This window comes from Coregonus lavaretus (assembly GCF_964263955.1).
Source record: "Coregonus lavaretus genome assembly, contig: HAP1_SCAFFOLD_4616, whole genome shotgun sequence".
Lineage (NCBI taxonomy): Eukaryota > Metazoa > Chordata > Actinopteri > Salmoniformes > Salmonidae > Coregonus > Coregonus lavaretus.
Genome location: NW_028163073.1, coordinates 20,108 through 35,000, shown reverse-complemented (window position 1 = coordinate 35,000; position 14,893 = coordinate 20,108). Strand labels below are relative to the sequence as shown.

The window sequence follows — 14,893 nt, the reverse complement described above, 5'->3', positions numbered from 1 at the left end:
TGGGACCGAAGCCCCATCGAGACTATGTCCAAACGGGACCGTGTGTCGACAGTATTGGCTGGGGCCTAACTACGGCATCACCCAGTTTGACAACATCCTGTTTGCCGTGCTCACAGTCTTCCAGTGTATTACCATGGAGGGATGGACTGACCTGCTCTACTATGTGAGTTATGGTACTTCACATCACAGTGGGTCTGTATTAGGGGTATTATGGCATTTACTTAATGGTTAAAGAGCTGGACTATTATGTGAGTTACAGTTGGGTTAGGGTTTGAGTTCGGGTTTGGTTTTGGGTTTAAGATCAGGAGTTTGGATTTGGTTTTAGGTTTGGGTTTGGCTTGAGATCGGGTTTGGTTTTGTCTTTGTGTTTGGGATTGGATTCAGGATTGGTTTGGGGTTTGAGATCGGGTTCAAGTTTAGTCTTTGGTTTGGGTTTGAGATCGGGTTCAGGTTTCATTTTGGGTTTCGGTTAGAATTGAGGCAAGATAAACTGATCCTAGATCTGTGGCTAACTAGTCCAACTACAACCTGGATAATTGATTTGTATGGTATTTACTAGTAAATTACATGGTAATTACCCACCAATTTATACAATACATGTTTCACTGCTATACAAATATGCCCATAGCATTTACTCATATACTGTATTGTGTGCCCATACCTAAGACACAGTGAATAGTGCCCTGCTGCCAGTGGCAATGGTTGCTATGGTGACAGAGAGGTGGATGAGGGCAGTGGGGTAATGTGAGTGTAGTCCCATCCACAGCAGTCTCTATGGGCATACATTCCATCCTCCCCTTCCCTCTCTTCCCCCTCTTCTCTTTCCTCGCTCTATCTGCTTCCTTAAAATGTCTCTCCATCTCCATTCCTCTTCTCTTCCTCCTACTCCCCCCACCTCACCACAACCAATCACTCACTGTCCCTCTCCCCCCGTTGGCCTCCCCCTTTCTCCCACTCTCCCCCCTTCCCCCTCCCTCCACCTTCTGCCCCTTCCCTTCTTCTCGCTCCTCCATCAGTCTCACTCGGTGGCGGTGCTGCTCTATATTTAACAGGCCTGTTCAGTCAGAGTTATTCTTGCAGCTGCTGAGGAGGAAAGTGCTGAAAGTTTAATGGCTAAAAAGGCTGCAGTACATTCAGTACAGCACACAGCAACAGCAGCCAAGCCCACAGACATAGGGAGGGAGGGAGGAAGGAAGGAAGGAAGGAAGGAAGGAAGGAAGGAAGGAGGGTGTATGGGAGAGAGAAAGAACGTTACATTCTGTGATGGACTCTGTTTAGGGGGAAATACAGCAAGACAGGGAGGGATGAGAGAGGGAGAGAAAGGGGGGTTGGAGAGAGAAGGGGAATGGAGGGATGAGGATGAGAGGGAGAGAAAGGGTGAGGGAAAAAGAGAGAGGAAGAGTGTTACATTCTGTGCAGCTGAACTGTTTAAATGGTAGATACTCTGTACAGTATACTGTATAAAACCATGTTCTAATCAACACCTTATTGTGGTGGCCCCGTCCCAGTTTATACAAAAGGTCCTGAAAATAGTCTGCTATTCTTTCGCTTTATAAAATCTACATCTCAGTGTAACCTCTCTAGTCAAAGAAGGGAAAGATGAATTACTAGATCAATGAATAGATCAATAGATGAATGATTAAGAAATAAATAAATATGTGTGTTTGCAGAGCAACGATGCCTCAGGGAGCGCGTGGAACTGGATGTACTTCATCCCCCTCATCATCATCGGCTCTTTCTTCATGTTGAACCTGGTACTGGGTGTACTGTCTGGGTAAGTGTGTGTGTGTGTGTGCACGCATGTGTGTGTGTGTGGGAGAGTGTGTGTGTGTGGGCGCACGTCCGTGTGTGTGTGGGAGATGTGTGCGTGTGTGCATGTGTGTGTGTATATAATATGTCTGTGTATATGTCATTGTATAGATCTATATGTGTGTTTCAGCTGATATGTGTGTGTTGATATGTGTGTGTGTGTCTACCCCAGGGAGTTTGCCAAAGAGAGAGAGCGAGTGGAGAACAGGAGTGAGTTTCTGAAGCTGAGGAGACAGCAGCAGATAGAGAGAGAGCTCAATGGATACCTGGAGTGGATTTGTAAAGCAGGTACATTATCATCATATAGAACTGCACACACAACATACTTGGAACCCTATGTTACATATTTATGTTATATATGTTATATATATTGCCATAAGCATTCCCATGTTATTGTTTACTTCACTTTTCCTTCCTATAGAAGAAGTGATCTTAGCAGACGATGAAGACCCTGATGCCTTTGACGGTATTTACCCCACAGTGTGTGTGTGTTTGTGTGTGTAGTGACGTAGATATGATAATAATATGTATATACAGACAGACAATGAGAAAATATAGCATTGTGTAAATGTAGCATCATTGTTAGTGTAAATGTAGCATATTTACTAGTGTAAATGTATCATCTTTGCTAGTGTAAGTGTAGCATTTTTGCTAGTGTAAATGTAGAATCTTTACTAGTGTAAATGTAGCATCTTTGCTAGTGTAAATGTAGCATCTTTACTAGTGTAAACGTATCATCTTTACTAGTGTAAATGTATCATCTTTATTAGTGTAAATGTAGCATCTTTACTAGTGTAAATGTAGCATCTTTGCTACTGTGCCAGTGTTTGTTTGCGTGTTCTATAGTGAGCAGTTGTGCGTAACTGTGTTCTGTTTGTCCCATTCAGGCACCCGCAGGAGACCCACCATCAAAAACCACAAGAACAAAACAGATCTCCTTAACCCAGAGGATGGGGATGGAGACCTGGCAGTGGGTAAGAAACACCACACACACACACACACACACACACAAGATGTTACATGCTAATCAAATGTGTTTTTTTCTCGCCACTCCTGTCCCCATCCCCCTTTCCTCTTCCCACTCTTCTCCTCTCCTCCATCCCTTTCTCCTCTTCCCACTCTTCTCCTATCCTCCCAGGTTCTCCCTTTGCGCGGACCAGTCTGAAGAGTTCAAAGCTGGAGGGCTCTAACTTCCATAAGAGGGAGCGTCGTCTGCGTTTCTTCATCCGACGCATTGTGAAGACCCAGTATTTCTACTGGAGTGTACTGTGTCTGGTGGGACTGAACACCATGTGTGTGGCTGTAGTACACTACGACCAGCCTGAACCACTATCAGACTTCCTCTGTGAGTAGACATACTGGGAGGGAGGGATGGAGGCTGGGAGGGAGGGAGGCTTAGGGAGGGAGGGCTAGAGAGGGAGAGAAAGAGAGAGAGAGACAGACAGACAGAGAAACAGAGAGACAGAGAGAGAGAGAGAGAGAGAGAGAGAGAGAGAGAGAGAGAGAGAGAGAGAGAGAGAGAGAGAGAGAGAGAGAGAGACACAGAGAGAGAGAGAGAGAGACAGAGAGAGAGAGAGAGGTAGGGATGGTGGGAGGGATGGTGGGAGGGAGGGATGAAGGATTGATGGATGGATAGATGGGTGGATGGATGGAAATTCTAGCTACTTTTCTTTCTTTCTCTCTCTGCCTCTCTGATTGTTTCTTACAGTTAATTTTTCAATACCCCTCTTTATTCCTTTTCTTTTGATATCATCCTCCTGTATTTTCATGCTCGCTCACTTCTGATCTTTCCCACTTTCTCTCCCCTGTTCCCTCTCTCTTTTCACCTCTTCCAGACTTTGCGGAGTTCGTCTTCTTGAGTATCTTCATGTCTGAGATGGGTATAAAGATTTATGGACTGGGGTCACAGCCTTACTTTCACTCCTCCTTTAACTGCTTTGACTGCATTGTGAGTGGTGGAACTCGTCTGCTCTAGGGTACACACGGTGCACACAAGGCATATATGACACACACACACACACAAACACACAGTAAACACATGAATACAGTGAACACACACACACACCAATACAGTAAACACACGCACTCACACATTATTTTATGACCACATGTTTTGGATAACGTCACTAATCGTGTGTGTGTGTGTGGCAGGTAATATGTGGCAGCATATTCGAGGTGCTGTGGGGTTTTATCCAGCCTGGGACATCCTTTGGTATCAGTGTATTACGAGCTCTAAGGTTACTGAGAATCTTCAAAGTCACCAAGTAAGTCTCTACTGACTTTGTGTCAACCTCTGTATCTGATATCTTATCAATCTGTTTGTCAGCATGTCTCATTAACAAACGACCATGAAAGGAAATTAGAAATTGTTAGGCTTTTCTAAACTGTCTCTCTCTCTCTCTCTCTTTCTCTCTCTCTCTCTCTCTCTCTCTCTCTCTCTCTCTCTCTCTCTCTCTCTCTCTCTCTCTCTCTCTCTCTCTCTCTCTCTCTCTCTCTCTCTCTCACATGCTCTCTCTCTCCCACCCTCTCTCCCCCACCTCTCTCAATTCAATTCAATTCAAGGGGCTTTATTGGCATGGGACACATATGTTTACATTGCCAAAGCAAGTGAAATGGATAAACAAAAGTGAAATAAGCAATAAAAAGTGAACAGTAAATATTACACTCACACAAGTTCCAAAAGAATAAAGACATCTCAAATGTCATATTATGTATATATACAGTGTTGTAACGATGTGCAAATAGAAAAGTACAAAAGGGAAAATACATAAACATCAATATGGGTTGTATTTACAATGGTGTTTGTTCTTCACTGGTTGCCCTTTTCTTGTGGCAACAGGTCACAAATCTTGCTGCTGTGACCTCTCTCTCTTTCACTCTCCTTCCTCTCTCTCTCACATGCTCTCTCTTTCTCCTATCTTTCTCGCCCTCTCTCCCCCCTCCCTCCCTCCCTCCCTCCTCCCTCCCTCTCTCTCTCACTTTTTTTCTCTCTCTCTCTCTCTACTGCTCTCTCTCTCTCTGTCAGGTACTGGGCATCTTTGAGGAACCTGGTTGTATCTCTGCTCAACTCCATGAAATCCATTATAAGCCTGCTCTTCCTCCTCTTCCTCTTTATCGTCGTCTTCGCTCTGTTGGGCATGCAACTCTTCGGAGGACAGTCAGTACCTCCTTCTCTTCTTTTCCCCTCTTTTCTGGCCCCTTTCATCCTTCCTCCCCCTTCCTCCCCTTCCCTGTCACTCTTTGTCCTCAGTGTCTGTGTGTTTGGAGCCGTCTTTAATCTCTTTCTCTCTCTCTCTCTCTCTCTCTCTCTCTCTCTCTCTCTCTCTCTCTCTTTCTCTCGCTCTCTCTCTCTCTCTTCCTCCATTTCTCTCTGTTTATCCTCTAGGTTTAATTTTGAATCTGGCACTCCCCCGACCAACTTTGATACTTTCCCTGCAGCAATAATGACTGTGTTCCAGGTGAGTGGATAAAGACGGGAGGGGGGAGTGGAGAGGGGAGAGAAAGGAAGGAGAGAATGGAATGAGAAAAGAGGGCAGGAGAAGAGTGGGAGAGGGAGTGGTAGCGCACTGGAAATGTGGGATAAGAGAGAAAGAAAGGGGATAGATGAGTGTAAAGGTAGGTTAAAGGAGAGGAGAGTATGTAAGCAGTCCCGAGATAAGCAGTCCTAACATGTGTGCAAAGCGTGTGTGTATAAGAGTGTATGTGTTTAAGAGTGTGTGTGTGTATAAGATTGTGTGTACAGTGGTACGAGTGTATGAGTGTCTGTACAGACGTAGGATCTTAATTTGATCACTCTTTTGTTCTGATAATTTTCCTGAACAGCAGGAAATGCAAACTTGTAGTGTATTCAAGGTTTAAAAAGGTTTCTAAAGTTTGTAACTTCCATTTAAAATGTCAGACTTGATTTGCCCCAATGAAAAATTGATCAACCCCTTCAAAAAAATGTCCAGTATTTACAGTGGGGAAAAAAAGTATTTAGTCAGCCACCAATTGTGCAAGTTCTCCCACTTAAAAAGATGAGAGAGGCCTGTCATTTACATCATAGGTACACGTCAACTATGACAGACAAAATGAGAAAAAAAAATCCAGAAAATCACATTGTAGGATTTGTTATGAATATATTTGCAAATTATGGTGGAAAATAAGTATTTGGTCAATAACAAAAGTTTCTCAATACTTTGTTATATACCCTTTGTTGGCAATGACACAGGTCAAACGTTTTCTGTAAGTCTTCACAAGGTTTTCACACACTGTTGCTGGTATTTTGGCCCATTCCTCCATGCAGATCTCCTCTAGAGCAGTGATGTTTTGGGGCTGTCGCTGGGCAACACAGACTTTCAACTCCCTCCAAATATTTGCTATGGGGTTGAGATCTAGAGACTGGCTAGGCCACTCCAGGACCTTGAAATGCTTCTTACGAAGCCACTCCTTCGTTGCCCGGGCGGTGTGTTTGGGATCATTGTCATGCTGAAAGACCCAGCCACGTTTCATCTTCAATGCCCTTGCTGATGGAAGGAGGTTTTCACTCAAAATCTCACGATACATGGCCCCATTCATTCTTTCCTTTACACGGATCATTCGTCCTGGTCCCTTTGCAGAAAAACAGCCCCAAAGCATGATGTTTCCACCCCATGCTTCACAGTAGGTATGGTGTTCTTTGGATGCAACTCAGCATTCTTTGTCCTCCAAACACGACGAGTTGAGTTTGACCATATGACATTCTCCCAATCCTCTTCTGGATCATCCAAATGCACTCTAGCAAACTTCAGACGGGCCTGGACATGTACTGGCTTAAGCAGGGGGACACGTCTGGCACTGCAGGATTTGAGTCCCTGGCAGCGTAGTGTGTTACTGATGGTAGGCTTTGTTACTTTGGTCCCAGCTCTCTGCAGGTCATTCACTAGGTCCCCCCGTGTGGTTCTGGGATTTTTGCTCACCCCACGGGGTGAGATCTTGCGTGGAGCCCCAGATCGAGGGAGATTATGAGTGGTCTTGTATGTCTTCCATTTCCTAATAATTGCTCCCACAGTTGATTTCTTCAAACCAAGCTGCTTACCTATTGCAGATGCAGTCTTCCCAGCCTGGTGCAGGTCTACAATTTTGTTTCTGGTGTCCTTTGACAGCTCTTTGGTCTTGGCCATAGTGGAGTTTGGAGTGTGACTGTTTGAGGTTGTGGACAGGTGTCTTTTATACTGATAACAAGTTCAAACAGGTGCCATTAATACAGGTAACGAGTGGAGGACAGAGGAGCCTCTTAAAGAAGAAGTTACAGGTCTGTGAGAGCCAGAAATCTTGCTTGTTTGTAGGTGACCAAATACTTATTTTCCACCATAATCTGCAAATAAATTAATTAATATCCTACAATGTGATTTTCTGGATTTTTTTTCTCAATTTGTCTGTCATAGTTGACGTGTACCAATGATGAAAATTACAGGCCTCTCTCATCTTTTTAAGTGGGAGAACTTGCACAGTTGGTGGCTGACTAAATACTTTTTTTCCCCACTGTATAATCCACAGAATAATTCACATTTCCTGTTGCTGGAGGATTATTTTTCTGCTGTAGCAAACTGCCTCAAATTAATACCTACATCTTTATTAAGAGTGTGTTCTCCCCCCAGATCCTGACCGGAGAAGACTGGAACATGGTAATGTATGATGGAATCGAGTCTCAGGGAGGAGTCAACAACGGAATGGTCTTCTCAGTCTTCTTCATCGTGCTCACACTCTTCGGCAACTGTATCCTTACACACACACACACACACACACACACACACACACACACACACACACACACACACACACACACACACACACACACGTACACACACACACATGCATGCATGTACATACATAGCACACCCACCTACCCACACACACACAAGCACGCACATGCACATGCTCATGCACACACACACACATGCACGTACACACACGTACGCACACACACACACAGTCTCAATCCCACACACTGTGTTGTGTGTAGTCTCTGTCTTTAACCCTTTGCTCTCAGACACTCTGCTGAATGTGTTCTTGGCCATCGCTGTGGACAATCTGGCTAACGCACAGGAACTCACTAAGGTACAGTACTTTGTGCACTGACCTAGCCACGCCTACTGGGGTCAAATAGAATGACCCTTCAGTTCAGGAAATGACCTCTCACCCTGTCAGCTCTAGCTCTCCATCAAAGATTATCTATATGTTGACAAGATATTGAACTGTCTGCTCTAACAATGGGAATAAATGTCTGCAAAGGCGGAAGGCAGGCGGGAAAAGGCGGGAACAGGCAGGAACATTCTAGCCAATGAGAGGGCAGATACGCATGTGAACAACAGGCACAACTCCGATATAAAATAGTTTTTCTCAAAGTTGCCGGCATGCCACGTGCGTCCACTTATATCAATACATTCGTAACAACCTAAACATTATGAAACTTTTATTCTATTAAATAAGCCTCACTTACCAAGTTAGGAATTACATTTTCTTTTGACCAAGTTCAAAACTCTCTAATTGTCGCCATACAAAAAATCCCCACTTGGTCTGCTTCACGCTTCATTCTCGCGTGGACTGATTTTGGGGGCGGAGTCAGCCCTCTCGCTTCACCTCTTCTTCTGTGTCTCCATGAATCTGGACAGTCCCCTGTAGCTCAGTTGGTAGTGCATGGCGCTTGCAATGCCAGGGTTGTGGGTTCGTTTCCCACGGGGGGCCAGTATGAAAAATAGATGCACTCACTAACTGTAAGTCGCTCTGGATAAGAGCGTCTGCTAAAAATGTAAATGTCAAAATCCCGCTTTCTCTTATCTATAAATGTCATTGCTCTATTTTCTCACACTGTCTACCATTTGTATCAACCTCCTCTATCTCTGCTTTTTATCCTCCCCTCTCTCGCTCCCTACTATGTATTTCTCCTCTTCCACCCCCCCCCCCCCCCCCCCCCCCCCCAACCCCACCCCCCCCTCTCACTCTCTGTCTTTGGTAGGACGAGCAGGAAGAGGAAGCCGCTTCCAAGAAAAATGCTTTACAGAAAGCCAAGGAGGTGGCCGAAGTAAGCCCTCAGTCTGCAGCCAACCTCTCCATAGCGGCGTAAGTATCTCTCTTTCTTTCTCTCTTTCCATATCTCTCTCTGTTGTTTCTCTCATCCTTGTCCCCTCATCTCCCTTAGTGTGTCCACTTTTCAGGTGCACATACAGACACCTGCGCGCTTGCTCGCACACACACACACACACACACACACACACACAGACACACACACACACACACACACACACACACACACACACACACACACACACACACAGACACACACGCACATGTACACGCACACGCACACACTAGTGTTTGATCTCCTCCTCCAGTAGGAAGCAGTGAGTCTTAGATCCTTTCTCTGCAGCTCTCAGTTCTCACATGGTAAAGTTCACAGTGTGTCCACGGTCCACAGCCCTTATAATATCACAGCAGGGGAGCCTGAGGATGTAGGGACACACTGCCAATATCACACATAGAGTTGACCTTCACTACTATTATAGTAAGGTCATAACTGTTGTTTCTACTCTGAAACATGAACACGTATGTACGCAAGCAAATACTTACATACATACACACACACACACACACACCCATCAGTCAATCTCTGACGTAGCCCACTTTTGATGTGTACTTTTCTGTGGTGTGTTGACTATTGTTGTGTGTTGTGTCTTGGACATGTTTCCCAGTCTGTAAGACAGCTAAAGGTGCATTGATATGGCAATACTAGGAATGGTTTCCACTAATGAGGTGACTGTGACGTCATTCCTAGCACTGCCCCACCATGCCAGTATAAATCCAAATCATTCATCCGCATATGTAATAGCTTTGCAAGCAGGGATTTTCCAAGCTGGAATCTTCACACTTGCTAAAGCAGGTTAGGAGATACTCTGAGTCCCTGTCTGGGACTCTGGGAAGAAGATTTGTCTCTGGATCTAAATGGGTTACACTTTACCTGACCCCTCCTTCACAAGGCCGACATAACACTATTATAATGATGACATAACACTATTATAATGATGACATAACACTATTATAATGATGACATAACACTATTATAATGATGACATAACACTATTATAATGATGAAATAACACTATTATAATGATGACATAACACTATTATAATGATGACATAACACTATTATAATGATGACATAACACTATTATAATGATGAAATAACACTATTATAATGATGACATAACACTATTATAATGATGAAATAACACTATTATAATGATGAAATAACACTATTATAATGATGACATAACACTATTATAATGATGACATAACACTATTATAATGATGAAATAACACTATTATAATGATGACATAACACTATTATAATGATGAAATAACACTATTATAATGATGACATAACACTATTATAATGATGAAATAACACTATTATAATGATGACATAACACTATTATAATGATGACTTAACACTATTCTAATGATGACGCAACACTATTATAATGATGACTTAACACTATTCTAATGATGACTTAACACTATTCTAATGATGACATAACACTATTATAATGACTTAACACTATTATAAGGATGACTTAACACTATTATAATGATGATTTAACACTATTATAATGATGACAACACTATTATAATGATGACATAACACATGTTGTAAATATGTCATGACAACCAGAAGACCTGGGTAACGGTTTGTGACTTGAGAAATGATTGTCTCTCTACCTAGTTGTAGAGAGATAGAAACTGCCTTTGTTTGAAGGGTAGTCTGTGTATGGTAGAATGAATGGAGAGATGTATAGATAAACTGAAGACAGTGCTATAGAATTTGTGGAAGAGAGACAAAATGTGAGATAGAGAGATATGGATGCCTGTGTAGTGGAAGGGAGATGTGGATCTTGAGATAGAGAAATATTATGAGAAAAGTATAGAGGGATAAAAGAAAGTTTGTGCAAGAGAAAGAAAGTAGAAAACTGGAAAGAGAAAGGAGAAGAAGATAAAAAGAGAAATATGAAGAGAACAGAATAGAAATGGAGAGAATGATGAATAGAGACATAGCAAGATGGTTGTCTGAGCAGTGTGAGTTGAAATGGTGTGTGTGTATTTGTTAGTGTAAACTAGTGCGTTGTGTGTGTGTTTGTTGGGGAGGGTTGAGGAGTGTGCTGCCTCATTCACACTATAGGGCCGACCCTTAATGTACTGTACTGGCTCGGATATCTTTTTTTCACATGGTTATTTCCAGCATGGTTCCAGCCACTATGGTGGATGCGTAACCAGGCCAGCCCAGTACAGCTCTGCTTGGCTCTGGTTGGTCATATAATGTGAATTAGGCATGCGTGTGTTCTCTGTGTCATGTCACTCACCGACTGTTTCCCTCCTCAGCGAGAAAGTAAACAGCACAGGTCACAACGCTTCCGACCCCTTTCTGGACTGGTATTTACTCATTTATACTCCTTCTGTTTTTTTTCCGCCCGCTTTTCCTTTCCTCTCCATCCTGTTTTAGTTATCCCCCTCTAATTATCATTTCTTTACTCCCTTGCTTTTTGGGGGGGTTTCTGAGTTGGCTTATTTTGAATATATTATCTGTTGGCTGCTCCCCGCAGTATGGCTGTGGCTTTACTGTGGTTGACTGTGGTCCCTGGGAAAGGGAGTTAGTGGGTCTGGGGCGCCATTTTGGTTATTTCGTTGGCAACATCTCAATTGGCACCTTATTCCCCATATAGTGCACTACTGTTGACCTGAGCCTTTCATAAGGGTGGTGCAACATTTGGAGAATAGAGTGTCATCTGAGGTTTGCCCATTTTTTCTCAGAACTTCCATTTTGGGTATTTTTGTTGATGACTCCATTTTGGTTGTTTCTTTGGGTCCTTTTGGGTTGGGTTTCCTGGTCGACTGTGTAATATCCTAACCTTGCCTCAATATCATTCTCCATCTTGTGCCTCTCTCTGTGTGATTTCCCAAAGTGGGGCTGGTCTGCCCACTGCTTTGGGAAACTGTGGTCGACCATACACCTTCAGTAGCTCTGTGTTTCTGCCCTGTAGGTCCAGCAAGGTGACCCTTTACATGTGTGTGTGTGTGAGCTCTACAGTGTGTGTTTGTGTATTTGCTTATGTTTCTATTTCTGTATACTTGTGTATGTAGGTTTCTGTACGTCTGTGTGTTTGTATATTTGACTCTTATTTGACTGCTTAACCTGGTATTTGACCTCTCCACCCATCCTCTCTTTTCTCTCCCTCTCTGCCTCCCCTCCTTCTCCTCTGCTCTCCATCATGCTTTCTGTCTCTATTTCTTAACCTCTCTTTTCTCCTCTCTCTTCTCCCCTGTCTTCTCTCCTCTTTCATCCAACTCTGTCCAACTCTTCCCACCTTTCCTCCATCTTGCCTCCCTCCTCTCTCTCTCCCCTGCTCTCTTCTTTCCTCTCTCTTCTCTAATCTCTTCGATCCTCTACCTCTCTCTCTGCCCCCCCCCCCCCTATCCCTCCTCTCTCCCCTCTCTCCATCCCTGTAGTAAGGAGCAGCAGAAGAACAGTAAGGGTGGTAGTAAGTCAGTGTGGGAACAGAGGACCAAGGAGCTGAGGAAACAGACTCTAATGACCAGCAGAGAGGCCCTCTACAACGAACTGGACCCAGAGGACCGCTGGAAGGCAAGGAGAGAGGAGGGAGGGGGGAGGAGACAGAGAGGGGAGGAGGGAAGGATGGAAGGAAAGAAAGGAGGGTGGAGGGATGGAAAGGGGGATACCTAGTCAGTTGCACAACTGAATGCATTCAACCGAAATGTGTCTTCCGCATTTAAGCTGAATCAGAGAGGTGCGGGGGGCTGCCTTAATCGACATCCATGTCATTGGCGCCAGGGGAGCAGTTGCTGTGGGGGTTAACTACCATGCTCAAGGGCAGAACAGCAGATTTTTCCACCTTGCTGGCTCTGGGATTCAAACAAGTAACCTTTCGGTTACTGTCTCAACGCTCTAACCTCTAGGCTACCTGCCGCCCCAGGGAGGGGGGTAAGGAGGGAGACAGTGAGAGACAACAAACATAATGGAGAAGGGGGGGGGGGAGAGCGATGGAACACAGAAAGGGGAGAAATTGGGAAAGTTGTTAACGTTTTTTATTGGTTTGGGTCAAGCTGATACTTACCTGCATGATACCTTCTGGTACTTACCTCATCTAGTTCAGCATAATTGGTAACTACCTGGTAACTACTTGGTAACTACCTGGTACCAAATGTGACATAGTGGTTGGTGCTTTTGTCAATTAATTAAATAATTACAATTATTGGCTAATTACCAATCATTTAATAAAGTTTTAGAAAAATAAAGCGTTACAGGAGGTTATATGACCTCTGGGATGCTAACGATATTATGCCTCTCCTTTGATTCCGCCTGGCCTTCTTCGTCCGTCCCCTGCTTACAACTCTCCCAACCCAACCTCTCCCTCCTTCCCCCCCTCCCCTCCCACTTTCTTCCAGGTGAACTGCTCCCGCCACATCCGTCCCGACATGAAGACCCATACAGACCGCCCTCTAGTGGTGGACCCCCAGGAGAACCGCAACAACAACACCAACAAGACCACCAAAGAACCTGAACCCCGCCTCAGCCAGCAGCACGCCGACGAGCTGCTCCGCAAGCAGACACACGCCCACGAGAGAGGAGGTGGGGGAGGAGGAGGTGGGGTCTCAGGGTCTGGTTCGGGCCCTGGAAGGCCCTACGAGAGGGCGGACTCTACGGAGAGCCGCAGGAGCCGCAAGGAGAGCAAGGAGCACCAGGAGCTCCAACACCACCACTCCTCCCATACCTGCCTAGATGCAACGATACTGGGCCAGAGTGGAGAGGTGAGGCCCCAGAGGAGGCACCACCACCCACGGGGCCAGGTGGGCTCATCGGAGCACAGGAAACCCCGCCAGCACCGCATGCCCCCAGAGGACAAAGAGGGGGGAGGTGGAGGAGGAGGTGGTGGAGGAGGAGGGGAAATTCGGCACAAGAGCAGGGGGACAGAAGGAGGAGGCGAGGGGGAGCAGGAGGGGGGTGAGGGAGGTGAGAGGAGGCAGAGGCGGCATCGACATGGCACTCAGTCAGGGTGTGATGGTGAGGGGAAGAGGACGCGGCAACACCGCAGGAAGTGAGTGAGACCCTGACACACACCCTGTAGTTCTCAGAACCTTTCAGACATTTCCATACTTCTTCTCTTCCTTCAATCTCTCTAATTTCTCCCTTTCTTCCTTTCTTTCCTTCTCTTTCCCTCTATAGGGATGGTCCCAACCTGTCCACCACACGGCCCATCCAAAAGAGCCTCTGTAGACAGGACAGCCAGTACAGCGAGGACATGGACAATGTCATGAACAGTAAACTGGCCACCAGCCAGCCCCAGCTACCCCCAGGCTCCACCCAGCAGCCCTGCCCAGCCTCGGGCCTCCCCAGCCCAGCCAACCACATTACTCCAGGCCCAGGCTTTGGCCCTGCAGGCCTCAACACTCACCTGACCAACAGCAGCTCCCACTTGGGCACAGATGGAAGCCTGGTTCCTGCATACGGAAGTAGCACCCAGATAGCGGACCACACGGCAGTGGACATACCTTCCCACAACGCCATACTACAGGGTGAGAGAGAGGGAGGAAAGAGGAGGGGAGGGGGATGGAGGGAGACTGTGAATGACCAAGGTTTATCAGGTGACATCTTCAGTCAAAACATTGAGAAACAGCCACACATGCCATGCTATTTCTGAATTCTTCTTTCTTCTTTCCTTTCCTTTCCTTTCCTTTCCTTTCCTTTCCTTTCCTTTCCTTTCCTTTCCTTTCCTTTCCTTTCCTTTCCTTTCCTTTCCTTTCCTATCCACCCCCCCCTCCCTCCCTCTCACTCTCTCTCTCTCCTCCCTCACTCTCTTGCCTCCCTCCAGTCAATAAGAATGCTAACACGGAGCCTCTGCCTAAGAAGGAGGATAAGGATGATGATGATGATGAGAAGGGTGATGAAGATGGACCCAAACCAATGCCTCCCTATAGCTCCATGTTCATCCTCTCTACCACCAACCCGTAAGTGGGCGCATGCATGCACACACACACACACACACACACACACACA

At 45.4% G+C, this 14,893-nt stretch overlaps 1 protein-coding gene across 1 annotated transcript in view; it reads left to right on the top strand.

The window, feature by feature from the left end:
* LOC311118527 (voltage-dependent P/Q-type calcium channel subunit alpha-1A-like) overlaps nt 1-14,893 on the top strand; it is a gene marked incomplete at its 3' end in the record, with an annotated part of 32,113 nt that overhangs the window by 912 nt on the left and 16,308 nt on the right. The window contains exons 3-20 of the mRNA XM_084193321.1: nt 1-163; nt 1,671-1,774; nt 1,982-2,097; nt 2,231-2,293; nt 2,697-2,783; nt 2,948-3,154; nt 3,645-3,757; nt 3,961-4,073; nt 4,835-4,966; nt 5,195-5,267; nt 7,428-7,545; nt 7,820-7,887; nt 8,786-8,889; nt 11,203-11,253; nt 12,328-12,463; nt 13,285-13,934; nt 14,063-14,412; nt 14,709-14,844. The exon at nt 1-163 is cut by the window's left edge and continues 25 nt beyond it. Coding sequence (XP_084049447.1) covers nt 1-163; nt 1,671-1,774; nt 1,982-2,097; nt 2,231-2,293; nt 2,697-2,783; nt 2,948-3,154; nt 3,645-3,757; nt 3,961-4,073; nt 4,835-4,966; nt 5,195-5,267; nt 7,428-7,545; nt 7,820-7,887; nt 8,786-8,889; nt 11,203-11,253; nt 12,328-12,463; nt 13,285-13,934; nt 14,063-14,412; nt 14,709-14,844 — 2,784 coding nt within the window. The remainder of the gene's footprint in view (nt 164-1,670; nt 1,775-1,981; nt 2,098-2,230; nt 2,294-2,696; nt 2,784-2,947; nt 3,155-3,644; nt 3,758-3,960; nt 4,074-4,834; nt 4,967-5,194; nt 5,268-7,427; nt 7,546-7,819; nt 7,888-8,785; nt 8,890-11,202; nt 11,254-12,327; nt 12,464-13,284; nt 13,935-14,062; nt 14,413-14,708; nt 14,845-14,893) is intronic.